General features: G+C 33.6%; 1 protein-coding gene across 8 annotated transcripts in view; it reads right to left on the bottom strand.

The window, feature by feature from the left end:
* Positions 1-27569, bottom strand: part of Znf148 (zinc finger protein 148) — a 145040-nt gene that overhangs the window by 36172 nt on the left and 81299 nt on the right. For all 8 annotated transcript variants that reach the window (XM_076867538.1, XM_076867539.1, XM_076867542.1 and 5 more), the window contains 3 exons: positions 22664-22789; positions 13760-13883; positions 12398-12481 (listed from right to left, as the gene is read on the bottom strand). In XM_076867538.1, the coding sequence (XP_076723653.1) occupies positions 12398-12481; positions 13760-13883; positions 22664-22789 (334 nt within the window). The remainder of the gene's footprint in view (positions 1-12397; positions 12482-13759; positions 13884-22663; positions 22790-27569) is intronic.

Genomic DNA, 27569 nt, shown 5'->3' with positions numbered 1-27569 from the left:
GTTCTAATGAGGTGACTCCTGCTAGAATCCTGGCAAGGGGGTCCTCAGAACAGACTTTGATTAAAGCCTACAACTTTCCGCCCTACCCCCTGGTCACTTGAGGGAAGGGTTGCAGACTGAGTTAATAATCTTATCACAACTACAACATTAAACCTCCTAAGTGATCTTAACTGATCCAAGGTTCAGAGAGTTTCTAGGCTGATGAACACATCCATTTGTGAGGAGGGTGTTGCACCCTAATTCAACAAGATAGAAGGTCCTGCTCAGGACACTTTCAGACCTCACCCTACATGCCTATCATCTGTATCCTTTTTTTTTCTTTTTTGTACCAGGTATTGAATCCAGGAGTGTATAACCAGTGAGCAACATCCTTCACCCTTTTCATTTTTTATTTAGAAACAGGGTCTCACCAAGTTGCTCAGGCCTAGCTAAGTTGCTGAGCCTGGCTTTGAACTTATAATCAATCCTTCTGCCTCAGCCTCCCAACCTGCTGGAATTACAGGCATGTGCCACCATGCCTAGCTCATAGTGTCCTTTTATAATAAAATGTAAATGTAAGTAAAGCACTGAGTTCTATGAACTATCAAACCCAAGAAAGGGATGATGGGAACCCTCAATTTATAGATGGTCAGAATTATGGGAGGCTGAACTTGTGACTGCAGTTTTAAGTAGGGGCAGCCTTGTGGACTTTAACCTATGTATAGGATACTAATCCAGGTAGTGTCAGAGTTGTATTAAAACACAGGGCACCCAACTGGCATCCAAAGAGTGAGAAAACTGGTAATGGGGAGGGGGATTTTTTTTTTCTTTTGCAGTGCCAGGGATGGAACCCAGAGCCTCATGCATGCAAAGTACACACTCCACCACTGAGCTCCAGCCCTAGTTCCATTGCAGGCATCTGGTGACAGAAGTGTTCTATGAGGAGAAACAGTTTATAATAATTGGTATCATCTACCAGCATATCAAGAGCTGACTGAAATCATTTACCTTGAGATTTTTTTTGTTTTAGGTTGTTTTGTTTTTTTGCAGAGCCAGGGATCAAAACATTTTTTAAAATTGATTTAGTATCACTCTCAGGATGCATTTCATTTGAAAACCAGAGTTTTAAAAAAAACAAGTTCAAAAATCACTGTCCTGCACTAGTTTCTCTCCTTCAGTACCTTCTTTTTAAATTGCTGTAAATTTTATCTGTATTTATTTATTCTTCCTTAGAAATGTCTTTCACAGGCACTTCATTCAATTTTTAGTCTTAAAGCCTTGTTCATAGGTTCAGGCTCAATCAACTTAACATATACTTTGCTAGAGTATGACTGACAGTGGCATTCCTAAGGAATCTCATTATAAAAGCAATAATTTCAATGAGGTAGGGGAAAGTCTGGGATTCATTTAAAAAGTTACTTTCCTGAGGGGGAGGGGGTTGTAGCTAATTAATTAAAACCCATACACTGCTGAGCAAATAAATCAATTTAGCAGAGTATGATTTAAAGTAAACCTTAATTTTATATATTGAATAACTCAATTAAAATTAAAACAATGCAAATTTAACAGATCTGGAGGATAAAACATGACATACAAGGGGGAGAAGGATCAAAAATGCTTTTATTAGACTAACATACTCTATTATTATTGTTTATTTTTTATCTCTCTCTTTTTTCAACATCAGAAAAGGCTTAGGTAACATTAGTCAGTCACTGGGCAAATTCTTTTACTCAATATAATCTAGCAGAAGTCTACATGATTAAAGTAGAGCACCAAGCACTGTTTTTGGTAGCCAGCCTGTGATTGTCACATCGTTCTCTCCTCTATCATTGCTTAGCATCCCATCTCCTAAGAACAGCCTCTCAAATTTCTCCAAGTCAGACCCTAGAATTTATGTCCATGGTTTCTGTAGTTGACACTGAATCTTAAAATTTTTTAAAATAACACCTTTTTTATTACAGGTTCCCATAAGTCCACTGTCCATTTCTCTCAATTCTCATTAAAAATAAATAAATAATGTCTGAAGAACATGCAGAGCAAAATTTTTTCTATGTGGACAAAGCTAGTTAAACTTTCTCATAGTAGAGTTACAGCTGATCAGACTCCATGTCCCTCCCTCCCATCCAATGATAAAGGACTAAAAGGGAGATGCTACAATGTATCCAATTGATTTTTTTTTTTTTTTTAAAGATGAGCAGAGTGCCTTCATTACTGAAGCACAACAGGCCTACATAGTACATTATGTGGGCTTCAAAGGATAGCAAAAAAATTTCTTGTTCTTTCTGTTCACAATCATTCATTTTTTGACAAATGCAATTGTCCTTTTAAATTTAAAATAACTGTACAACCTGTTTATTCACTTCTAGATAAGTTGATTGAATATATTTTCTGGAATAATTTAAAATATACTTTTAAAGGACTCAGAAAAAAATAGATAATCAATGTGGTTAAGGAAGCAACAAGTGCTGAAAAGCATTTACAGAGGGATTAAATATATGTGGGGTAAATAAGATTTACAGTTAATTTTATCAGCTCTTTTTATATAGCAATTAATTCCTATTAACTGCAGACAGAGCAGGAACAAGAAAAGGATGTCCATTCTCACCACTTTATTCAATAGTGTTCTCAAAATAGTAGCAGGAAATTAAGAAGCTAAACTGTTGACAATGTGATCCTATATCTAGAAGACCCCAAAAAAAACTCCACCAGAAGACTGTTAGAGATGATAAATGAATATGGCAAAGTAGCAGGACACAACACCCACAAATCAACAACTTTCCTGTGCCCATCAATGATTCTGCTGAGTGAGAAATCAGAAAAACTATCCCATCCACAATAAGCTCAAATAAATAAATATAAATAAAATACTTGGGAATTCATCTAAGGAGGTGAAAGATCTCAACAATGAAAAATACAAATTGAAGAAGACCTCAGAATATGCAAAGACCTCCCCTGTTCTTGGAGAGGCAGGATTAATATTATCAAAATAGCCATATTACCAAAAGCAATATACAGATTCAATGCAATCCCCATCAAAATACCAGTAACATTCTTCACAGAACTAGAAAAAACAGTCTTAAATTCATTTGAAAGAATAAAAGACCCAGAATAACCAAAGCAAACTGGGCAAGAAGAGAGATGCAGGAGGCATCACAATACCTGATCTGAAATTATACTGCAGAGCTGTAGTAACAACAATAGTATGGTGTTAGCATCAAAATAGGCACAAAGATAATGGAATACACAGAAACAAACTCACATGCTTACAGTCATCTGATAGTTGGCAAATGTGCCAAAAATATTTGTTGGAGAAAAAGACAGCACTTTAAACAAATGATTTGGGAAAAACTAGGGAGTCACATGTAGAAGAATAAAACAAGATCTCTATCTCTCATCATGCACATAAGTCAAATCAAAATGGACCCAAGACTTAGGAATTAGACCAGAAACTTGCAACTGCTAGAAAAAAAAACAGGATCAACACAGGTTCTGGCACTGACTTCCTTAACAAGATCTCTAAAGCTTAATAAAACAAACCAAGAATCAATAAGTGTTATGCCATCAAATTAAAAAGCTTCTGCACAGCAAAGGAAACAGGGCAAAAGGAAAGAGCATATACAATGGTATAAAATCTTTTCCAGCTGCTTCTCTGACAGGGGATTAATACCAGAATATATAAAGAACTCAAAAAAAAAAAAAAAAAACCATAACATCATGAACTGAAATCAAAAAAATCAATCAATATTGATTTTTTAAGCAATTTAATTAAATAGTTCTCAAAAGAAGAAACAGAAATACTCAGCAAGTGTTCAAAAAAATGTTCATATCTCTAGCAATCAGGAAAATGCAAATCGAAACTATACTAAGCCTTCATTTCACTCCAGTAAGAATGGCAACTATCAAGAACACAAACAATAATAAATGCTGGCGAAGTCATGGGAAAAAGGCACACTTGTATATTCCTATTGGGCCTGAAGACTAGTACAAGCACTCTGAAAAGCAGTATGGAGATTCCTCAAAAAACTAGGAATGAAACCACCATATGACCCAGCTATCCCACCCCTGGGTATTTATCCGAAAGAATTAAAATCAGTATTCTCAGTGTACAACCACTTCAATGTCCATAGCAGAAAAATTCATATTAGCCAAATTGTGGAATCAACTCAGATGCTAGTCAATTGATGAACAGAAACTGTGGTATGTATATACAATGGATTTTTACTCAGCCATAAAAAATAAGAAAATTGTGGCATTTGCTGGTAAATAGATGGAAATGGAAAATATCATGGTAAATGAAATAAGCCAGTCTCAGAAAAATCAGGGTTCAAATGTTTTCTCTCATATGTCAAAGCCAGAGCAAAATAAAGGAAAGAAGGAGGGATGGATATCATAAAGAGATACAGAAGATCGGCAGAGTAGGAGGGATGAATGGTAAAGGGGAGGAAATGTGAAATGAGTTTTTAAAAAATCATGCTATGTGCTTGTGTAAATATACCACAGGGAGTTTCAGCTCTATATATAAGTACAAAGAACCAATAAAAATAAATAAATAGATGAGTAAAAGGAAGATAAGTGGAGAAAAGAGAATGGGGGAAAAGAACAGGGGAGGGGAAAAGGAGGAATATGAACTGAAATCAAATTTCATGGATGTGTGAATTTATTGAGATGAATCCAACTACTATGTATAACTAAAAAGCTCTAAAAAAGAAAAAAATAGAAGACACAGTTTAACCTGTAAAACAACAACAGAAAGACCAAATACAACAGGAAACAAACAATGAGAAGTACTTGCATTGATGAACAATAAGGAAAGCAGCCGGCTGATGAAATTGGCTAGATAAATAACTTGTTGGTATATCTTAGTACACCATTTCTATGAGCCATTCACTACAAAGTCAGAATGACTCCAAAAGATTTATGGAAGAGCAAAATATAAGAATTACTTTGATATAAATTTAGATTGATCAAAAGATTCTAAATTCTGGTTTCTTCATGCTGATTTGTTTCTATATCTGACAGTGTATTAGCCATTCTTCTGTCAAAGGCACCAATAAAATATATATAAATTTGAAGACAGTCATCAAAAGTTAGTCAATTTAGGCATAGTGGCACATGCCAGTAATCCTGGGAGACTGAGAAAATAGGATGATAAGTTAGTTCAAGGGCAGCCTGAGCAGCTTAGTAAAACCCTGTCTCAAAACAAAATATAAAAAGGGATGGGGATATAGCTTAGTGGTAGAACACTTGTCTAACATTTGTAGAGCCCTGTGATTCAATCCCTAGTCTGCATTTAAAAAAAAAAAAAAAAAAAAAGTCAAATGAAAACCTTTATCAACAAATGGAAAAATATTGTTGTCAGTCAACCCAGGCATCCGAACACTCAATTAACTCACATTTGAATACTGACGATACACTACATGAATACTGACTATCCACTAAAAAGGTTCCCCTGCACCCATAGTACTAAGGATTGAACCCAGGGCCTAGCACATGCTAGGCAAGTGCTCTACCACTGACCTACATGCCCAGCCCTCTACTGGGTTTTGAAATAATATCCAGTAATTGCCCCCAAATGGGCAGCTCCAAACACTAGAAAAGTCAGAAGGTGTTCAGGAGAGTGAGTTCAAAGAAGTAATTGGGTATTTTTCCAAAAGAATATGTTGGCAAAAGATTTATAAAGCAAAGCATCAGATCTAGACTCAACTGCATAAATGCTTCATCTTCTACAGCAATGTAAAATAATTTTCAGAGGGCAAAGAGAAACCTTTTTAAAGGGAAAAAAGCTAATTAAGTAGAAGAGTAGATAAATTTACTTTGTTCTAAACTAACTCTATTTTCTACTATTAAGACAAAAAAAATGGAAAAAAGAAAACATCAAAAATAAACTACTGGGTCTGGGGTTATGGCTCAGTGGTAGAGTGCTTGCCTTGTATGCGTGACGCATTGGGTTTGAATCTCAGTACCACATAAAATAAATAAAGCTATTGTGTTCATCTACAACTAAAAAAAAATAATAAGAAACTACTTCCATGAGTTAAATTTGGGGGATTTCCAAAAATTAGTGTTTTCTATACTGTTCAAAAATGAAAAGGCTCTAAAGTCCAGGAAACATCATTTTCTTTGTTTTGCTATAATATTCTATGGTTTCCAAGTTTAGTCTACTTCTCAACCTAGCCATAACTAAAATAAGGCTAAACTGCTTGAAGCTTAACAATATTGTTCTATTATGTTTAAAACTATTTTTAAATATTTAAAGATGAATTTGACCAATATATTTGCAATGATACAAATAAATTATATTTAAGGTAAAAATATTATATTACAGAAAAATTCTTGTTATCATTAACAAAAATATTCTCCCAAATTTCCATCTTTTCTCACAAAATAGTCTTCTAATCATGGAAGTTAAATACCCTGTAATTTATAATGCTTTCAGGATAAATCTGACGCTCCTTGGGCTGGCATCAAGGCTAGTCAATCTACTGCTAAATTCAAGCTTTCTAGTCTTATCTCCTCATCCATACACTCTACTCACCCTCCCTTTCTGCTTCATGAAAAATGACCATTTACATGTTGTCCATCTTGCCTCTGTTTACTCCACACTAACTAAGATTTGCTCTTACCCCCTATAGCTGCAAACTTTATTTCAGGCAGGCATATACAATTATTCACAGGCCAGAGACTAGGTCTAGTAATGGTTTTGTTCTTGCCTTAACAAAATAAAAACCTTCATTGTTAAAAGCAAAGATTGTTGTCAATTCAAAAACTTCCTTTCCCACAGCAATTTGTTAAGGGCATGAACTCTGAAAAATCTAAATTGTGTCATTAATCAGTTGTGTATAGTTGGGCAAGTTACTTAAATCATTGTGAGAACCTTGGTTTCCTTGTCTGTAAAACAGGAATATGGGAATCATCTCCTTATAGGACGGATACAAAGAAAATTAAGAGTTTGAAGGTGTTCAGGTGTTTGAGTTATATGTTGTGATTAATTCCTCGACTGGCAGATAACAGGTATTCAATAATGTTTGTTGGGTTTACAATAATAATGAACTCTTAGAAATTCCTAGCTCTTTTTTTTTTTTTTTTTTTTTTTGGTACTGGGGATTGAACCCAGAGTTGCTTAACCACTGTGTCACATCCCCAGCCCTTTTTATTTTGAGACAGGGTCTCACTAATTTGCTTGGGTCCTTGCCTGGAATTATAGCACCCAATTAATTTCTAGCTTTTATGTCTGCTTCTGGTTCTTTTAAGCCAGTATATATGACCCAGGGCTGGCCTTGTTGTTCAGTGTCTGCAACTGTCTGGTATCTGTTCATCTGCCTGATTTTTAACCTGGCACTCTCTGTGTATTCCTGAATTAATTATCATTCCCAACTATAGTACACCACAGATTGTTCTCCTGGTCCTGGCTTCCTATAGTTCCTAAGATTACATGAATGAGATGGTCCTGACTCCTGTGTACCACACAGACTATATAATCTCTAAATCTAACTCATTATTAGGGCCGCTTACAGTCTACCTTCCCTAAAGCTATGCATCTGAATCTTCTCTAGACCATTTCATCTGAACTCCAGAAGTACAGACTGTCTGTACCAATTTTTTTTTTTTGAAAATTTGACACATCCTTTGTTAATGTGAGTCAAATGATTCACATGTTCATTCATTCTGCAATTACACATAAGAAAGAATGAGACCACTGTAACTGCTCCAATTTATTAAACTAGAAACTTATCAAAACAAACAGTAAATAAAATTTTTCTTTCTACTATAGCCATATGAACTAACAAAGAATATTATTAAACAAAATTTTTCTTTCTACTATAGCCATGATGAACTAACAAAGAATATTATATATTGTATGGCTATGAGAGCAAGGAATACTCACACAAATATATACTCAATTGAAAACAAGCCAACTTTCACCATAAAGCCTCTGATTCTCCATAATTTGGTTCTAAAACATAATATTAAAATGAAGTTAATCTTATAGATAACTTCCCCTCCTCCCAAACAAAAAACTTTTAAAAGTATGGTATCACTATGATTTTTGATGTCTTCAACTGAGATGTTTCATTGTATAGTGTTAAGGTGTGTGTGGGGGGGGTGGGGTTGTGAAGCTTTTATGTTTGTGTGTAACTGAATCTTTTTGTAAGAATTATTAACAGTTTGGCAGAGCAAGGGGGGAAAAAATCTGGTTTCTGAAAGCTTTGTTAAATAGAGAGTATCCACAGCAATTGTTTCTTCCCTACTTCATCTTCTTTGGAAGCTCTACTCACAACAGTGCTGTCTGGCTTTAGCAATCACAATTCTAAGGATGTAATGCAAACAAATACTCCTTCAACCTCACAAATAAAGAGTTAAACTTTCCAGATCTGTAACATTTTCTTTCAGTAAGGCTTCTCTATGATGCTAAAATGGTATAAATTAGGGATTCAGAAAACAATAAGAGGGAAACTATTTTTCATCAGTAACTGAACCACATTGAAAGAAATATGAACTGCTGAGCTAAGGTAGTCAACATATTCTCCAACAACACTCCACTAACTCAATTAGTTAAATAAATTTTTAAAAATGCTATTATACATAGTTGTAAAGACACAGTCAGGAGAAGAGGCCCATTATGTGTTTTCAGGGTGAAGAATACTAACTTAGAAGACAGGTTTTCCAGCATTTCTTATTGTCATGGTAAGAGAGAACTGTATAATCTAAGAAATAAAGCCTTAAAGAATTTTGTGGGAAAAGAAACCTAGTAATCAAGCACAATTCTGAATAATTTGGTTTATTTTAAAACTCTCTTTTATTTTGGGGAAGAAAAATTATTTACAAAAATTTACCTGTAAGTAGAAAGGGTTTCAAAACATTTTTATTAAATGAAATAAACAAATTATGAAAACTGCCACAACCATAAAATGCAACCATAATTTGCTACAACAGTCAGAATAGCAGATTAGGTATTCTGTGGCTTAATATTTAGAGAAACTTAGAAAAATAAAGCAAAATTTAAAACTCTACTTAAGATTTTTACTCCTTGAACTCTCCCCCACCATGGTGTTAAGACTAATGTTTTCGTGGAGCAGAACAGTCACAAGATGAGGAGAAAAGAACACAACTGATTATATGTTGTTCTACATATGCATTTTGAAAACACAAGGGAAAAGGCATCATTCACCAAAGCACCTGATCACAAAGCAAATCTGTCAATAAAGGTTTAACCTTGATATATAACTGACCAATGATTTTGGTTCTGAACAAAATCATCAGAATTATCATCTTCAATCTTAGCCCCTATCTTCCCTTCATTCCCCAAATGTACCATAAGTAAAGGATCTATAATATTCACAAAGAGATACACATTTCCCATAATTGCTAAAAATAATGGTCTAGAGAACATTTGAATTGTGATAGTTTTCCAATCAGAATTTCAGGGATCAGCCCCTAGAGGAGAAAGTACTACCCCTAAAATAGTATTTAATAGACAAGCCCAAATTTAGGAATAGAATTAGGATAGTCTGTCTGGGATCAGTTAATAATATCTCTATTTAAAGATCAAATCAAACTAAGTTATCAACTTTAAAAGCCACAGAAGATATCCTTACTGTTGGTCAGATCAGCCAGAGAGGTAATGATTTTTACACAAGTTGTAAATGATGCAGGGACTGGGTTTAAGGGTGAAGGACTAGGAGGAGATGGTATAATGAAACCTAAGGGGATGTGGAAGGTTGCAAAGAAAATAGGGACTTTCAGAACCAGTGGTCCTTCTCTCTCTACAACCTTTGAGGATTAGTTGATGAGTAACTTATCTGCTTGACAATTTAATAATGGTAGAAATATCAGATTTTTTTTTAACTGCCAGAACTACTTTAAACACATTCTCACCTGAAAGCCTACAGAGAAAGAAAGTCCTGATATGAACAAACTTAATGGCACTATCCTCCTCCTAAAATAAAAGCCACGAAAGAAAGGACCAAATAATAAGTGAAGAGAACGTATCTATGGGTCCACATATTTTATCCCCAAGTTTAGCTTACAGATAATTTGACTGTAAGACCCACCCACACACACACCAAAAAAAAAAAAAAAAAAAATCAAGAATATGAAGTAAATAAGGAAAATCTATTCCTTTTCTCAGTTCCACTTAGGGGTGTGGCAGGTAGAGGAGGGAGATGGGACAGGAAAGGACAACAGTACAGAAGTAAGTCTCCCTTCAAAAGAAACTTTCCTTTGTTAAAGAATCCTGAAGACTCTGTTGTCCTGATCCCTCTAGCCTTATCTTCTTCTAAACTCTTCTCTATAACATGAAAACTCCAACCTTTGTTTCCACCCCTTTTAGATGTTTCTAAACCACAAAAGCCCAAAAGCTGTATTTTTGTTTCTAGTCCCATTCTGCACAGTCAGTGGTTGCACATTGTACTCTAAAATCATGGAGACTTGAGCTGGAATCTGAGCTTCATCATTTACTAGATTATATAAATTTAAGGAAGTCTCTCAACTTCAGTGTGCTTCCTACTATTTCCTCAGCTATAAAATGAGGATAGTAATAGCTCCTGCCTTTCAAAACTAATGTGAGAACTAAATGAAATATTTAATAAAACATTTAGTACAGTATCTGATATTTAGTAAATTCTCAATAAATGTTAACTATAATAAATCCAAGATGATCCCATGGCTTAACACAGTTTTTCCAATGATGGGTTAAGAGAATCATAATCAACACTTTAAGAAAAAAAATCACTAAAATGAAAATATCTTAACATAATATGTGTACAATTTCAAAAAAAAATTCAGATACACTCCTACCCCATCACACACACACACATATTTTGAACTTAGCCTGATGATTTTTTGTGATGCCTCTCCTAAGTAACTTTCAAACAAGAGCATAACACTTTGCATAAAACCCTACAATGCCTAACTACACTGTATGTTTATGTCTGCGTCTCCAAATGGTCTAATATTCTCCCTCTATTCCTAGTGCCTAAAAATGCTGGAGGATCAGTAAATTCTTGTTGAATAAATCATCAAAACTTAATAGGTATTAAAAACATGAAAATATTTAACCACTTTTATTTTTTCTGATCAGGTTTTATTACTGCATAGAAACTGAAATTTAGTTATAATGTCATACAAAATCTACAAAATCGTTCCTTCTTCCATAGTACCTAGTATACTCCCTTTTCACAAAAAAATGAGGAATTAATGTTTACTTAGGAAACTAAAACAAGTGATGTGCAAAAATGATCTTTAAAAAGGAGAACATCAGAGCTGGGGACATAGCTCAGTGGTAGGATGCTTGCCTAGCATGAACTAGGTTTAGCTGGGTTAGATCACTAGAACCACAAACACAAAACAAAAAGTAGAACATTAAAACATACAGATGGGCTATGTAATTGAAGTTTTATTTTAGCAGACTAGCCACAATCATGATTCCTTTTAAAGAGCAAAGAAAGCTGAAGGAAAGTTATTAGACATAAAAGGTATCTATATGATAAACAATCCAAGGATTCCTTTTCACGAGTACTACATATACTATGAGAATACATCTAAATAACAACTAGGCAGATACTTGCTTGCGTACTTAATACAGAGAAATATGAAAAACTTCAATACTTTCAATATTCATATTATCACCATCATTTTCAATTCTATTGAAATGTAAAAAAGTTGTACAAATTTACTAACTTTACACATGATCTCCTTGCTATTTATCCCAGAGATTTTTTTAAAATCTGTTGCAAAAAAGCAAAACACTATAAATCATTTCTAATACAATACCTTTTACCATGTTAGAGGCATCCAAGATCTACTAAATCAAAGTTATTTATAAAACCTGGTTTTACATTTGTTTAAAAAAATACAAATAAATATTTGCTCTAAAATGAGACTTAAATTTTAAGGTATAGATTCCTTTTATCTGTCCAAATATTTGTTTCTGTATCCTTAATAACAACTGAGAAATTGGAAGTTCACAACTTTCTAAGATTATCTCTCTCTTCATGTGGTAAATTATATAAATGAAATAAAGAAGGGAACAGGGGTGAAAATAGTACTGCTCAGGCTAATCAGTTCAGAGACTAATTAATGCAAATGATAACTTTACCCCCTCTGAAATTGTTAAACACCTAAGGAAACTGCTATTTCAGAAAAGTTTCCTACTTTCGTAACTTACAAAATATATTTTAATTTCCTAAGAGGTTCTATTTCAAACTGGATTTGAACATAAAAGCCAAGACTTAATAGTTAACACTGATTTATTTAAGGAAGAAAAAAGATAAGCTGTGACTTTTGGTCTTAAGAAATAAAACCAATGAAACTGGCATCAAGTTGTTGCTACTTATTTAAAAAAAAAAAAAAAAAAAAAAAACTCCCCTACATTTGAAATAGTAATTTCAATGACCTTAGTAAGGGTGACAACACTCACCAGTATGAATCTTCTCATGTCTCTGTAGCAGGTACTTCTGTATGAAACGCATGTCACATTGACTACATTGAAATGGTTTTTCGCCTTAAAATAATTTCACATCCACAGATTAGTTAATGGACAAAAGAACAGTTGTTTAGTTACTATTTCTGAGGAAATATATACCTTAGAAGCCCACAATTTTGGAAAATTCCAAAATATCCACACAATTTTTTAATACTTTTGATTAACTTATTAGCTTTATTTCCTCTCAAAATGTCCCACAGGATTTCACATTCTCATAATCACAGAAAAATGAGATTAAATTTGATTTATATCAAAGAAAAAAAATAAAGCAGAATTTAAAAAGCATAAGTTGAGAAAGAACTCTACCCGTCACCTTATAACCTTAAATATCTCTTCTTTCCAAGATGTACCCATCCTGTTCTCTGTGGCTAACCATCCCTTTTTTGCCCTACCAACTCCTTTCAAAACTTTCTAAACATTCCTTTTAAACAAATTTCTGTCTCTTCAAACTTTCCCTCTCTGCTGAAGCTCCTCCTTTTAAAGGAGAGTACCTTTTAGTCTGCTTCACACTGAGAATCCTTGCTCCAACCCTGGACTGCTCCTACATTCATATTTTCTCTCCTTCCCTTTCACCACAACACCTTCTTAAAAAAGGAGCAGTCTACCCAAGCCTCAAAACCTTCACCACTCATTTGTGGCTTGACCCTTCTATTCTGCTCTCTGAAAAGCTACACATGATCTCCTTCCTATTTATCCCAGAGATTTTTAATTTTTTTCAGTTCTTCAATCCTCTCTATCCTGAGGATGTGACACTGTTGATCCTCCCTGGTATTCTCTCCTTTTGGCTTCGGGGATACCACTGTATTTTCCTAGTTCATCACTTCCTTTATTACTCTGTATTCCTTTTACATACCCCTATCCATCTTACTTGTCTAGCTTGTTTCCCCAAAGAGCTGTGATCAGTCTTTAGTTCTTTTCTCAATAGTTTCATGATCTTAGCTACTACTTTTTATATTTGATTCTCAAATACATATTTCAAACTCTGTATGGAGTATACTGTACAAAAAAAATAAATGTTGACAATAATACATTCTTTTAGCACTTCTCCAGCTGAAAGGAGCACTTTAAGCCAAATAAGTGTCCAATTAAGACTATTTAACTAATTTTATACATCCATGCTAACTGATTTTTCATTTAAATTCTCTCCTGGTTTCCTTGTGATATTCTGGCCTATGAAATCTGATTGGTAATGCCAGATTAGCTATGGTCTTAGGAATGGATGACACTTACACAAAAATGAAAATAACAAAGATAATAATTTTAATGGCCATAAGCCCATTTTAATTCAAGAAATACCTGTATGAATGAAGACATGCCTCTGTAAGTGATAGTTCGTTCTAAAGGCAGCATTGCAGTGCTCACAAACGTGAGATTTAGGGGTTTTCAAACCAAGTGATCCATCCTCATTTATTGTAAGGATCTAGTTTAAAAAAAAAAAAAAAGGCAAAAACAAAGAAGTTTTTAAAATGTAATTAAATATTAATTTTTAAAAAAGGATAATATAAACAAAGGTCATCAGTGGTTATAAATATTTTTCCATAAATAATCTTGAAAAGACTATTAGAATGATGCTATTTTAATTGTATGAAAGTACAATTTGACTCAGAATGGGTAAAAAGTCATTAATAAAACCCTGAAAGTTGGTTAAGATCTCATCACTCTGCCACCTCCCCTGTATTACTGATGGAGTCCCTAAATGTTCTATTCTAGACTGAGCACAGCTATATTTTCCATTTAAAACTCTTATACATGCAGGGAGGAAAGGCTTATGTTTTAAACATGATCTTAATATCAATCAGTATGGGGCATATTAAATAAATCATGGGAAATGAATAAAATTAGCATTATATGATTGTAAAATAACATGATAAAACTCCCTATAAACTCATAGGGAAAGCACACCAGAATTTAAGTTAAAAAAATTATATATATATATATAGAGGGGGGGGGGTGTGTTTAGAGCCCAGTGTATAATTTTCCTAATTTCTGTTTACAAAAAAATATATATAGAAATATACATTTGTATATGCATAAAAACTACTTAAGAAAGATATACACAAAATGTATATAATATTGTTTGTGATAGCTAGGGACCTGGGCAGATAAAAATGGGAGGGATAGCTTACCTGTATACTTAAAACATTTTTTAACATGAAAGTATTTGTTTATTATATACTTTTAAAAAGAGAGAGAAAATTAAATTTTCATGTCATCCTAGAGTAAAATTTGGAGTTTCAGTCTGGGATCTCTAAGGTTAATCTAGAACTACTACAATTGTTAAACATATTCCTAAAAACATTCATTGGTTAGAGGTAGGTAATGGAAAAGGAAGACAGGAGACAAAGAAATCAACTTCATCTTTTTGGGATTCTTGAGATTGAGAATATTGTGAGCCTGGTCTAGACAGTTACCAGAGAGCAACACACCTTGAGCCTTATGAATTCCAATTAACAACTTGGTCATCATGCAACATTAAACTGCCTCTCATCAGACATGTAATGGAATGAAAATAAGAAACGATCCCTTTTTCCATTACTGAGGAGAGAAAAAAGATGGCAGAATCTGATGTGAATAAGCAAAGAAAATTAGAAGATCAGATCAGGAGGGGCATAGTCAGTGAGAAGGAAAAAAATACTAGAGATAGAAGTACACAGAATGCAAGCTAAAACACTGTCTAGTACAGGAAAGAGTCGTCTTTTTTTCTTTTCTTTTTTTTTAGAGAGAGAGAGAGAGAGAGAGAGAGAGAGAGAGAGAGAGAGAATTTTAATATTTATTTTTTAGTTATTGGTGAACACAACATCTTTGTTTTGTATGTGGTGCTGAGGATCGAACCCGGGCCGCACGCATGCCAGGTGGGCCCCACGCATGCCAGGCGAGCATGCAACCACTTGAGCCACATCCCTAGCCCCAGGAAAGAGACATCTTGAAAATATCCTTAACAAAGGACTGTGAAGTGATGAGGACCTACGAACACATAGCTATGATCCCTTTTCTAACCCAGGCAAAGGGTATAAGAAAAAAAGGCTTTAAACTTTAAAAAAGGGGTCTGGGGTTGTGGCTCAGTGGAACACACTTGCTTAGCATGTGTATAGCACTGGGCTCTATCCTCAGCAAAAGAAAGAAAGAAAGAGAGAGAGAGAGAGAGAGAGAGAGAGAGAGAGAGAAAGGAAGGAAGGATAGATATTTTTCCGCCTACAACTAAAAATATTTTTTAAAAAAAAAATCTTTAAAACATTTTTTACTTTAAATTTTCAGGAAGGCAGCTCAGCCTATACTATATGCAAATCATTGGTGATTATTATGCAAATTACACAGGGTATTTGGGTTCTGGGCAAACTGCCAATGTGGTCAACAATGCTTCAAAGTCTATGCACTGAAGTCATAGAAGGGAAACATTGGCAAGAGAATGGAAATGGGTGTCACAGCTTCCTGAACAGTCAGTGAGAATGGAAAGTTTCATCTCTGGCTGGTCAAACATTTTTCAACTCCTCCAAGTCACATAAAAATATGCAAGTTAATACCATTCAAAAAAGAAGACACAAAACCTTTTAAACTATAATTCAAAACTATTTCTAAAATAAATTTTAAAAAAAGATTAAGTATTTTATATAAAAGAGAACTAAAGAAGACAGCATCAGGGTTATTTTCCCCCTTAATACATGTTAATAACAAATAAGAAGCTCTAAGTGCCAAAAAACATGGCAGTTCAATAGCTTTCTGTGGCATAGCAACTGCAAGGAAAGGCTTTATAAAGAACAAATCTGGCCCAAGTTGCCTAATGTGAAACGGATGTAATCCCTGACTGTACAAAGCCCTTTTATGAACCATTTAAGAAGTTCTAGATCATTGTTTTCTGGCACTGGAGGTATATTGCCCTTCACTGTGAGTTCAGGTTTAACACAAGGTAGAATTTAATGGATGAAACTGCTACCACTGCCTTGTAGATAAACACAATTAAATTTCTGGAATAGTTATAAATTCAAAAACAGTGTCATCAAATTCTAGAATCTTTTATATTTAATTTTCTTTTCTTCCCCTTCTTAAGGCCAGAGTAATAGAATCTTCTCTTAAAGAACACAGAGTAAAATCCACCTTGCCTCAAACAAATACCAATGGCCCCTCCAATTTCTAATGTTTTAAATGTATCTAAGGATTTTGTCTCTTTTATTCGCCACTAAATCTTGTAACCAAAATGGTGTTTAGCGCATAGTGGGGACACTATGCATATCTATTGACAAGGCTGCCTGCTATCCACACCAAAAAATCCTTCACAGCTTACCACTTCATTCTTTTAAAAACATTTTTGCTAAACTAGTATTTTTCAGTCTTTCACAGTTCACATCACTGAGTAGTGTCACAGAGGTGGGCATGAAATGAACAAAATTTCTTAGTGGAACAAAAATAGCACACTGATGCAGCAACATTTTCTTTCTTCACGTAGACTTGGCTTCTTTTCTTTTTTGCATCCTTGTAAGATCTTTTAGTAGAATGTGCTCTACCACAGGAATATGTTTGCCTTAAGAGATTAGCAGATTTACCGACTAGTGGTACCATAAAATAATTTTTCTTTTTTTCCAGCAATATATGAATATTATTACAGTAAGAGAATCTGAAGTTTTAATATTTTAAATCTTAAAATGCCAGCTACAGCATCATTGGATGCTTTTCTTGTTTCTTGTCACTATTACTTTAGCAGAAATAAGTTATATTATAAATATCAAGCAACTGGAGAAATTAGAAATAATCTAAATAATATGCAACACAATTAGCTGTAAGTAGGATAGTCAAGATGTGATGGCTATTGCTCTGGGTGACTTTGTTCTTTTGTTGTATGTCTTCAAGGTCGCACTATTCTTCCATTTCTGATTGGATTTAGAGAATTTTAAAAGCTCTTACTTCCCACCATCAGTTGCACTAAAATGGCTCATAATAGATGAGAATTCAAATTCTCTGTTAAGTCATCTTTTAGATTTTAGTGGCTTAGATGCTGATTACAATTGATTTAAGAAGGTGTAATAAAACATACAGTCACTAATTTAAAACAGGAATTATGAATTATCCCATCTTACAATCAGTTTATCTCCAAAGAAGACACTTCTTCCTAAAGCAAAGTTTGACAAATTCCCGGTACATCCATTTCCCTGCTCTTTTTAAATAAATTAAAAATTTTTAATATAAAAAATTTGATATTTTTTAAGAAACCAATATATATAATAAGTTTCTGGGAAAGGTTTCTCTATATAGCTCAAAATCTATTTCTATGTAGAATATGTCTTCCTTCCTGAGTTCAGCATAACCTTTAATAATCAATTTACCTGAAATATTCGAACACTGTCCTAACACCTAATAAGAGATCCCTTCATATAATAGCCAAATTATTTGTTGAATAAATTAAAAAAGGAAAAACATTTCAAAATAAAGAATTAAAAATATACTGCTCTTTTTCATTGAATTGCTAAAGAATTTGAAAAGACCTATAGAACATAAACAGTACTGGATTATGATATAATTTACTGAAAAGCATTCTTAGACCTCATCAATGTTAACCCAGCAATCCTGATAAAACCCATCTGCAGTGGAAAATAATCCCTCCTAACTCACCTAACAAGTCAATAACAACATCAAGTGATAATACTCATTTATCCAAAAACTTCTAAGTTCAAGACTTGAAGGTCTTAAGCTTAAGTATATATCATAATCACCTTTGCTCTTTTTCATAGTATAGATATGAATAAGAATTTCCAGGGATGGAGTCTGGACATTAGTAACTAGAAAAAGTCCTATAGTTGACTAATGTAGAGCCAGGAGGTAGAACCACAAACATATAGCTACACAGTCTTTTCATACACTTCTAATAACTTTAGCTTTCTGGGGTCCTATCCAAAACAAAACCAAAACAGATTCAAAGGGGCAAAGGAAAAGTGGTGATAAATGGCCACATAGAGCAATGTAAAAATAAAATAACATTGTCCTTAAAGAAATAAGACAGTGTAGCAAGTATTAGCAGTCAAAAACACTTAAAAAGTCTAACATTCAAGTTTAACACTAGAGCAAGAGGATCAAGACCCCTAAAACTGTCCTGAGGGCTTCATTATAATACATACATGATTTTTAAAAAGTGTTCAAAACATCAGCACCAAGACATTAAAAGCTGACTTTTGTTCAAAAGCAGTGCATTTAAAAAATAAAATAAAATTTACAACAAAGCAGTTAAAATAAAATTTGGGCTATGGTGTTAGTTCAGTGGTAGAGAGCTTGTCTACTATGAGCAAGCCCTAGGTTCCATCCCAAGCAGCACTACAAAGAAAAATAAATTTAAAATAAGTAAATAAAAGGGGCAAGCTTCTACTATGTAGAAATTTACTTTCATAAAACAGATAATTCCAAAATCCAGAAAATACTTTGACCTACATAATATTTCCTATTTACCCTACTCTTCATCAGATATGTTGCCAAGTGTTGGGCCATTTTCAAGTACTAACTAGTATTAATATAACTAGATTTGCCATAAAATATAGGTTCAAAAAGCAATTACTGCTTAAAATGCATGGCAGCTAAAGATGGCATAATAATATAATATTTCTTACAAAGGTTATTTTGAAGGGAATTTCATCTAGAAGTATCTAAATTCAGACATTACTAAAAATCACATTATTTTAAATATTTCCTGAATATATCTCTAATTTGACACACGGTGACATCTACTCAAAATATTCATAAAAGCAAAAATCAAGATTTGGAAAAGGTGTTGGGCAGAAAGCAGTCTTTTAAGCACAATAAATTACAATTCTCACACCCCTGTTACATATTATTTCTAGTCATTTCATCCTCCTAAGCATTTCCTAAAAAGAATGCTCCTAAAACACTGTCTTATATACATTATACTTAGAGTTGGTCAAAACTGTGAGGAACTTGTTTCTAAGCAATTTAAAAGAAGCAACACACCGATTTATAAACCCAAGATAAACTTTTATTTCTCTTCATAGAAAATGGCAGAATAAGTTACTTTAATGAAAAATCTCAAGTGTGACTTTTTATCACACTCTCGCAAAAATTAAAACAATTAACTCATTATACCTGAAAGTTCTGAGACTCCAGATACAAAAAAAAAAAAAAAAAAAAAAAAATTATCTGGAGACTGTTGATCAGTGTTAAAATTCTACACCTATTCTCTATATAATAACTCAAAAATAATTATTCATATACCCATCTGCTATATATTATTTCTGGTCACTTCACCCTTTTAAGGATTTCCAAAAAAAGATTGTCCTAAAAATGTTTTCTTATATCTGTTAGAATAGGCCAAGTCATTCATCTGACTACAACATAAGTGTTAATACTTAATACCATTAGAAATATTATAAAATAATAATGAGTTAATCTGAAATTAGACAAGCAAAATGGCTAAAAAGTTAAATATTTGATCTATATTTAGAAACACCTGGAACATATCACAATAAAAGGATCCCCAATAACATTAGAAGATAATAATTTGAATTTTAGTGGGAATTTCAGAAAGATATTACGCTCCATAATAGCACCAGAAAAACCTGGTACTAAAATAGCCAGGAAAACACAGAACTTACATATATCATGTTGGTTTAGAATCTTTAAATAGATTTCCCATTGATTAGCAGTGAACCCAAAGTAACACAATCAATCACTATCACCATTTTAGAAAATATTTTTTTCTCAAACCCTGGAATTATTCTACATGAGTCACTTGATTTACTCATTAACGTACAGAACAAAAAAATATAGATCATATAGACATGGCACACACCTATAATCCCACCAACTCAGGAGGTTGAGGCAGGAGGATTTCAAGTTTGAGGCAAGTCTTAGCAACTTAGCAAGACTATGTTTCAAAATAAAAAAGACTGGGGATATAACTCAGGAATAGAGCACTTGCTTAGTATGTGCCAGGTCCTGGGTTCATTACCTAATACCACATACACGTGCACACACACACAAAATCATAAGAATCACTAAGAAAAACTTTAAGACCCCAAGAAAAAGAAGATGGGAGAGAAGACTTAAGAAAACGTGAAACATAAAATGCCAATAAAAAGGAGGGAAAAAATTAGCATAACCACAATTAAACAAATTCAAATTTAAACTTCAATGATATACCCATTGTAAGCCATAAAAAAAATCAAAGTCTTATACTTGAGGCTGATAAGAGTGTAGAGGAATACATTGTAGGTCCACTTGGGTAGGAATGTAATAGGTACAGTTCTGGAATGAGTAACATTATAATCTTCATGTCAAAGTTCACACTTTTTGATTCAATCATATACAATTATAAATACATGAATTTTTTTTAGTACAGAATAGTTTTAAATGGAGACGAAAAGAATACAACTTTCCAAGAACACAGCAATGTTCAACACAATAATCATTAAATACATGACCTATCAAAAATAATACATTAGCTAATAAAAATGTTTTTTAGCCATTAATAACTTTAAATGTAAAAACAGCTTACACACACCTTAAGGGTTAAAAATCAGGAAATTAAATCAGTATCTATTTATATCCCAAAAAATTGAAAAAAAAATAGAAAGGGAATATGGCAGAAAATCCAAGTGGTTATCTCTAAGAAATGAAACTAATGAAGTAATTTTAGTCTCTATATTTTTCAAAAATTTCTATAATAGTCATACCTCTATATCACCCAAACTGACAAATGTTTAACAACCAGCTAGGGAATGAGAGGGTTGGAAAGTGTCTGCTGATTTCCATGGGATAAATACTCTCACCATGACTAATTATAAGCTACCAATGGTTTCAGCAACTGGCTCACAAAATTCCTGAAATTTTAGCAATCAGCACTTGCAAGCCAGTGTGAGCTACTCCAGTACAAGTCAGTCTCAATACATTACAGTTTAAAAGGTATACAAGATATTTAAAGAATAGTGATGATTATGACTTCAAATCACATATACAAAGAGAGGGAAGAAAAAAGGATGAAAAATTGACCATACAGATACAAATATACCAACTTCAAAGATTTCCTAAGAATATCAAAAAGGCTATATATAGCCAACTACCACTGTGCAAGAGAGAAAAACAAACAAACAAAAACAAGAGGTAACTTCCAGGGCTGGGGCTATAGATCAGTGGCAGAGCACCTGCCTAGCATGTGTGAGGCTCTGAGTTCAATCCTTAGCACCACATAAAAATTAAGAAAAATAAATTAATTAATTAAAAAAAAAGAAGAGGTAACTTCCAATAGTATTTACTGGTCATTTTTGTAATTTACTCATCATTCAACAACAAAATATTCACTAAGAGCCCATTATGTCTCCTATAATAAGCTTCTGGGGTATAATAGAGTAAAATGAAATCCCTGCCCTCATGGAGCTTACATTCTATTAAAGGTATTCAACAAGCTTTTCCTGATGAATAACTGGTATTTAATTTTACTTTACTTAATATTAAAGTAAGTTAAACTACCTGGGTACAGTGGCTCACATTTGTAATCCCAATAACCCATGAAGCTGAAGCAAGAGGCTCTCAAGTTCAAGGCCAGCCTCCACAACTAAGTAAGACCCTCTTCTCATAATAAAAATAAAAATAAAAAGGGCTGGGGATGCTGGGCATGGTGGTGCACACTTGTAATTCCAGCTACTCAGGAGGCTGATGAAGAAGAATCTCAAGTCTGAATCCAGCCTACGCAACTTAGTGAGGCCCTGTTGCAAAATAAAAAATAAAAGGGCTGGGTATGTAGCTCAGAAGCAAAAGCACCAATGGGTTCAATGCCCAATACCAGACATATGTGTACACACACAGACACACACACACACGTATTAATAAATTATTATGTATACACGTGTGTGTACATTATATATGTGTATGTATGTGTATGTAAAACCAGTATAAATGAGAAGCAAGGTGCTACATATCATTCCCTAGTTTTAGGAGAATAAAAGAGATGTGAGAAAAGAAAAGCTCATTTTCAGGAAAAAAGAGGGACATGATGAAAAGGTAGAAAAACTTGAAAGTCATGGCCCACCATCTCTGGGCAGGCATCCCTCCCTCCTCCCTCTTGTTGAAACTGGTGCAACATGCCAACTTTACTAAATCACACAAGATTTTTATATCTGCCTTAAGGTCCAACCAGGTTCCTGTCTATAAGCTATACCAATAGTTTGAGATTAAAAGATTAGCAACCACCACCTTAATACATTCTCTTACTTTTGCAGGAGACCGCTGTTTCCGCTTCTTCTTTTTCTGTAAGTCTACTGGCTCTCTGATTTGTTTTTTGTCTCTCATCAGTTGTTCAGATACATCAGTAAAAGTAATTTCCTGCTTTACACTTATCTGTTCAAAAAAAAAAGCTGATTTTAGAAATACATAAAAAGTCCATTGTAAAAAAAAAAAGTCATTGTATGTTAAATCCTTTGCTGAACCTACATGTAGGTGCTCACACAGCGACTATGTGGTGTGTGCCAACTAAACAGTATTGATAGAATTTATTAATAGGCAGTTGAGAAATAAAAATCAACAGTACTTAAGCTGAAGGTGAAACTAAGATGTGTGTGTGTGTGTGTGTGTGTGTGAGTGTACACACACACACACACACACACACACACACGTGGTTTTTTTAAAAATCTACCTGGAATAAGGATTAAAGATGTCCTGAGAAAAGATAATCAAAGTGGAATACAGTAGAAGTCAGGACATCAAAACATCAATTTCACTGCCACATTTAAGAACTGATGTGAGATTACAAGCACCAAAAGAGGTTAAGTTCCAAAAATCAATACAATACTGGGGGGGACATAAAGGACATTTAGATATCTTGATGGGGTTGCTTTTATAAAATATCAAGAATACAACACAAACTTATAAAATATAATACATTAAAAGAAAAGATAGACTAACAATGAAAACTTTATTATTTTATGTTCAATGTCTTTGCCAAGATAGTAGTCAGTATTTTCCTAAGCTTTACAATAAACCATCACCAAATAGGTAATCATGAGATTGTGTATGGATTAAGGCCACTACTCTGCCCAAGATCTGATGCTTACTATATATAAGTAGAGACATTATTCCATTTTTAGATCTCAGTTCTCACAGTGATGCTTGTCCTAAAAGAAACCAAAGGTCTAAGGTCACTAATGGTACGGTCAATTCTCATTAGAACTAACAGTGCTCCCTTATACCCCTCTTCACTGCTACTTTTTCAATCTATCCTTGAAGTGAAAACACAAGGACTTTAAAAGAAATTTTTAACAGGCTATGAAATATAGCAAAAATCCTCAAGAATCATCTGAGAAGCAGAATGTGCTAATGACCACATTTTTAACGAACACTAAAAATGTGCAAAAGATTATCAGCATCTTATAGATTCATAGTATAAGCTGGAAGACAGACAGCTATGTAGAAAAGGCTCATGAATAAAATGTTTAAAGATAAGCCATGGATTTCAGATTGACAAAATAAGAAAGTAGAAACTGCCATAAATTCCTGAAATGTGGACAATATAAGAATCACAAATCAAGAAGCTTGGCATAAGAAAACTATGATGTAAATTACTATTTACCTAATTAATAATTTTATCAAGCTATAGAACAGTAAAATGACTGCTCTTAGGACTTATCAATTAGAACATAAAACAGAAGGTCATATCACCACCAACAAGGCTTTGGGTAGGACATCATACCACCTCTGAAGTGATGTTTAATAAAATACAACTACACTCTTGGGCTAAGTATGAGACAAAGAGAGATAAGAGACTTTAAGCAGCTATGGAATTGCTCTGTCCTATTTTGCAGGGCATCCATAAGCTGGGGATATAGCTCAGGTGGTAGAGTGCTTGTCTTGCATACACAAGGCCCTGGGTTCTAATCCCTAGCACCACACACACACCAAAAAAAAAAGAAAGAAAGAAAAGAAAAAAGAAAAGGGCCTTCCAAAAAAAAAAAAAAAGTAATCCAAACATTTCTGTAGGCTTATAAATTGCAAAGAAACCATGAAATGTAACATGCAGTAAGAAGAAACAGAGGAACTCAGTAAAAGTATTAAGTACAGTCAAGCACAGTGAAACATATTTGTAATCTAAGTCACTCTGAAGGCTGAGACAGGAGGATCTCAAATTTGAAGCCAGCCTCAGCAACTTAGCAAATCCTTAAGCAATTTAGTTAGAACCCGTCTCAAAACAAAAATTAATAGAAATGGGAATGTAGCTCAATGGTCAAATACCCCTGGGTTCAATCCCAAGTACAAAAATGGAAGGATGTCAAGTAGAGTATAATACAGACTTATAAATAAGCTATTCTCAAAGCAAAGAGCCTTGGGTACAAATAAAAAAAAAAAAGTTAGTACATGTATATTTAAAGCTAATACATAACCATTTAGTTACTATCATATTATACATGTAAACATATTAATTTTCAAATATGAGGCATATTTTTAACAATAAAAATACCTAAACCTAGAAGTATCAGTTGATCGGTAAGCACTATAAATTACATTTTTAGACTTATCTAAAATGTTCCATTAGGCTTATCACTCATAAATGGAATGATCTGTCTTTAACTTATAATCATACAATAAAAGTAGTCTAGCCTAAGGCACTTAGAAAAGATGTTGGCAAATCCAAAAACTTACAGAGGTATATGATAATAAGACAACTACAAAGAATGATTTGCAAAAGTCTGGAAAAAAACTTAAGACTTCTTTTACCAAGGAAGACTACAATAGCAACCTATAAAAACAAGAAAACTTCTTAAGCATGATGAAGAAATAATTCATTCTTATCTACCCTTTCCTTAAGAACTCTCTTTAAAAGAAAAATGTGTTCTCCATGTTACTTTTCACCAAAAAAAAAAAAAAAAAAAAGTGTAATTAATAAAAAGTAGGTGTCAGTAGGCGAGTAATGTTAGAAAACATTGGTTTGCTGCATTTAAAAAAAAGCTGTTACCAAAAATTGATTTTTTTTTGGGGGGGGGGGCCTGGATAGCAGCAACACCTAGAGAACATATTTATTTTTGTAAATATTCATATTACAGCAATCCAATCGTGAGATACAAAGTTTTACCTCAGTTTTCAACTTAGAAAACTTTGTCATTTAGAAAAAAAAATATTTAGACCTACTTTCTAATATCTATACTTATTTAGTTTCATCTCTGATTATTTTGGCCACAACTTTCAAATCCATGTAAATAAATATGAAGTATTAAACAATTACCTTGCCCTTAATTTTAATGGAAATGTTGGTAATAGTTCCCCAAAATGAGTATTTCAGCTTTTTTCCCTTTTTATTTCAGTTCTGAATTCCTTAAAACATCAGTAATGTATGTTACATATTACCATATTCTTTATAATTTTTCTTCTTTTTAGATTCACATGTGTATTTGGACATATTATACATACATGGTGTATAATTTATTCTAATGAAAAACCCATTCTGGTGGTTGTACATGATGTGGAGTTACACTGATTATGTATTCATATATGAACATTAAAAAGTTATGTTGGATTCATTCTACTGTCTTTCCTATTCCCACCCCCCCCCATCCATTCATTCCCCTTTGTCTTAATCCAATGAACTTTTTTGGGGGTGGGGGAAGAGGGATCAAGGATTGAATTCAGGGGCTCTCAACCACTGAGCCACATCCCAGCGCCATTTTGCATTTTATTTACAGACAGGGTCGCATTGTGTTGCTTAGCGCTTTGCTTTTGCTGAGGCTGGTTTTGAACTCAGATCCTCCTGCCTCAGCCTCCCAAGCCACTGGGATTGAGACGCTGCTCCTCCCTTATTACATGTTAGCATCCAAAATATCAGAGAGAACATTTGGCCTTCGGTATTTGGGGATTGGCTTACATCACTTGGTTTGCTTCATTTTTAAAATCCACTAAACACGAAGAAAATCAAGTCTAGAAAAAGTCAATTAAAAACAAACAAACAAACAAAAAACCCTCCTTTCTTCTGACATTTGAGTTTAACTATTTCACTCAATCTCATCAGCACATTCATGACTATTAGATCTGAATTTCAATGCACTCGCACACTAAAATAGCATCACCATTTCCAAAAAAAAAAAAAAAAAAGAGTCCTTTTTCATTTAGACTTAATTAAACCCAGAAAATTCACCTCCTAAAACTCTAGTCTCTGCTCATTCCTGATTCAAGTTGTCTCCACCACAGAAGTCCTATAGTGTCATGATTCCTTGAGACTTCTAAAATGTATCTCCCTCTTCATATCTAAAATTTAGGTCCCAATTTTGAACATAAAGAAGTCTTCCTATATTGAAAAAAAATCTCTTCTTGATTCTCAAGCTCCAAATCTAATTCAAGTCCAGAATCCAGAATGTCTTTCTTTTCCAAGACTTATTTCATTTTAGGTCCCAAAATAAAAAGTCTTTCTTTTATATTTAATTTTCTTACATACATGTATTTTTCACTGGCATTTCTCATAATATCTTTCATTAATTTATTCACTCAACAGCTATTAGGGGCCTGCTCTGTGCTAAATTCAGTCAGACTACAATAACAAAAAACAAAAACATTTACTGAGATCCATATATGTGCAAAGTATAATTTTAGAACAAAGAGATCATGCTAAACAGTAGTTTCCTCTTCAAAGGTCTTAACAATGAACAATTCAAGATAGCAATGTCCTGCTCTAACTAAATGAATGGTACTCAGAATAAAGGTAGGAATTACAAGGAAGGAATGGAAAATCAAAGATAGTTGAAATAACTGCAACAGACCTATGGATAAAAAAAGAGTCTTAATTATTATGAATTCCCTTTTTATTTTTCTTCCAAAACTGCTTGCTACTCTCCCCAACTTTTTCCTCCAAGATCTTCCTTCTTTTCATTCCCAACATCCTTATTTACATATCCAGCGACATCCATTTCACTCCAAGTAATAGTACCAATCTGCTGATTTGGGCATTATCATTTCCTCAATGTATTCTTCCACAAATAAATTAATATAAAGTTGCTTACTTGTCATTTCTCTAGTAATGATTCTGCAATACTGCCTCGTTGCCAACAGTATCAACTGCAAGCTCCCCAGCTCAGATTATTCAAGATTCTATGTGATCAATCGATTTTTGCAAGGGACATAAGTCACCTGGTAGAAGTAT

This window comes from Callospermophilus lateralis, chromosome 10 (assembly GCF_048772815.1).
Source record: "Callospermophilus lateralis isolate mCalLat2 chromosome 10, mCalLat2.hap1, whole genome shotgun sequence".
In the NCBI taxonomy this organism is placed as follows: Eukaryota; Metazoa; Chordata; class Mammalia; order Rodentia; family Sciuridae; genus Callospermophilus; species Callospermophilus lateralis.
The sequence above is the reverse complement of the archived record's forward strand: the minus strand, read 5'-3'. Positions and strand labels throughout refer to the sequence as shown.